General features: G+C 56.2%; 1 protein-coding gene across 1 annotated transcript in view; it reads left to right on the top strand.

Annotated features, from left to right (window-relative positions):
- Positions 1-981: 981 nt before the first annotated feature.
- Positions 982-1,657, top strand: part of TRPM8 (transient receptor potential cation channel subfamily M member 8) — a 58,417-nt gene continuing 57,741 nt past the window's right edge. Inside the window, 1 exon segment of the mRNA XM_015561884.1 lies at positions 982-1,101. Coding sequence (XP_015417370.1) covers positions 985-1,101 — 117 coding nt within the window. The 5' untranslated portion in view covers positions 982-984.

Consider the following 1,657-nt stretch of genomic DNA (forward strand, 5'->3'; position numbering starts at 1 on the left):
AAGTGATTCCTGAGAAGATGAGCAGGAGATAACCAGGAGAGGGTCTGGGAAGAGGGGAGTGGGTACTGAGAATGAGAAAGGTGGGGCTCATGTGAGGAGCAGGCCCATGGGAGAGGCAGGATGGGTGAAGGAGGTGGAGGTGACACAGGGGTACTGGGCCTCTGGGGAGCTGGGTGCCAGGAGAGACTGGGGTAACGGGGTGTGCAGGATGGCTGATGCCTACATTCTAGAAACGTCCTGTTTACTGTGTTTGTGGACAGCACAGGGACGTGGTGGGTTTGGTTTGTGGTCTGGGATATGGGCTTTGGGAGACAGGGGCAAAGGGTCCAAGTGGGAGGGGCAGGTCTGAGCATGAGGAGTAGAGGGCAGCCCTGGGGTGTCTTTACGGGAGCTGAGGCTTCTGTGATGCCCAGGTACAGCCTGCACCACAGCCTGGGAGGGTATTGCCACAGGCCACTTTGAGTCTCAGGGGGACCAGAAGGCGCATGCTGGCCCTCAGGCCCCACCACCCCCGTCTGCAAGGTCCTTCTCCCCCTTCATTTGCGGGTGTCAGGGCCAGGATTCCTCCCCCGACCCGACAGCCCCATCCTCTGGCTGCTACAAGCTGCTAGTTACAGCTGCTTCTGTAAGTTCTCTTTACTCCAAATCCATGAACCTGGAAGTAGCTATTTTGAAGCCACAGTGTGTGGTGGTCTGTGATGTGCATGACACTGAGGAGAGGGAGCCCCAAGAGGTCCCAGCCCTGGGTGGGAGGGACCCGAGACCCACGGAAAGACAAAGGACAGAGACCCAAGCTGGGTCCAGGGATGAAGATGAGGGAGAGGAGCAGAGGCAGAGCTGCAATTGCCCCTTGGGACTGGGGGCTGAGCCTGGGCACTCAGCAAAGGATAGAGAGGAGAGGGCAGAGGGGTGGGCTGTGGTAAAGCTTTCCTGCCCGTGACCCGAACTCAGCACCTCCCACCCCCATTCTCCACAGGAGAACAGATGTCTTTCGAGGGTGCCAGGCTCAGCATGAGGAGCAGAAGGAATGGCACGCTGGACAGCACGCGGACCCTGTACTCCAGCATGTCCCGGAGCACGGATGTGTCCTACAGCGAGAGCGTGAGTCTGGGGGCGCCCAGCCGCCGCCCTCCTGTCAGAAAGCATCACTTTGGCACTCAGGATTCTTTGGGGACCGATGCCCCTTCTTTAGAAAATGACATCTCAACATGTAGTATTTTGTCCTGTGGGTTATTTTTGCTGAATGGAAAAGCATTTTCTTTTCTGTGTTGTTTCTCCTGCACTCCTTTGTAACCTTAGTAAGCTGTTGAATAATGCGCTTCTTAACTGACTTAGATGAAAATGTACACGCTAACCTTTTAATAATCAGCTTAATAGGCAGTGCTTGATGTTCTTGCTTGCAGCCCAGTTGGATCACCTCAGAAATGATTCTTGATTCTAAGTCCTTTTCTTTTACTCTAAGGCTGGGCCTCGGTTTTTTCTTGCCAAAGCTTCTCACCTGCTCCAGCCAGTGGCCGCGCGGCCCTCGGGTTGCAGACATGCCCGTCGTTGCTATTGGATGAGCCGGCGCGGGTTGGGGTGCCGGAGGAGGCTCTCTCCCACGTGCAGGGCGCGTGGCTGTGGTTCCGTGGGCTGACCTTGGGTCACATCAGTGAGC

Source organism: Myotis davidii, unplaced genomic scaffold, assembly GCF_000327345.1.
Source record: "Myotis davidii unplaced genomic scaffold, ASM32734v1 scaffold370, whole genome shotgun sequence".
NCBI lineage: Eukaryota > Metazoa > Chordata > Mammalia > Chiroptera > Vespertilionidae > Myotis > Myotis davidii.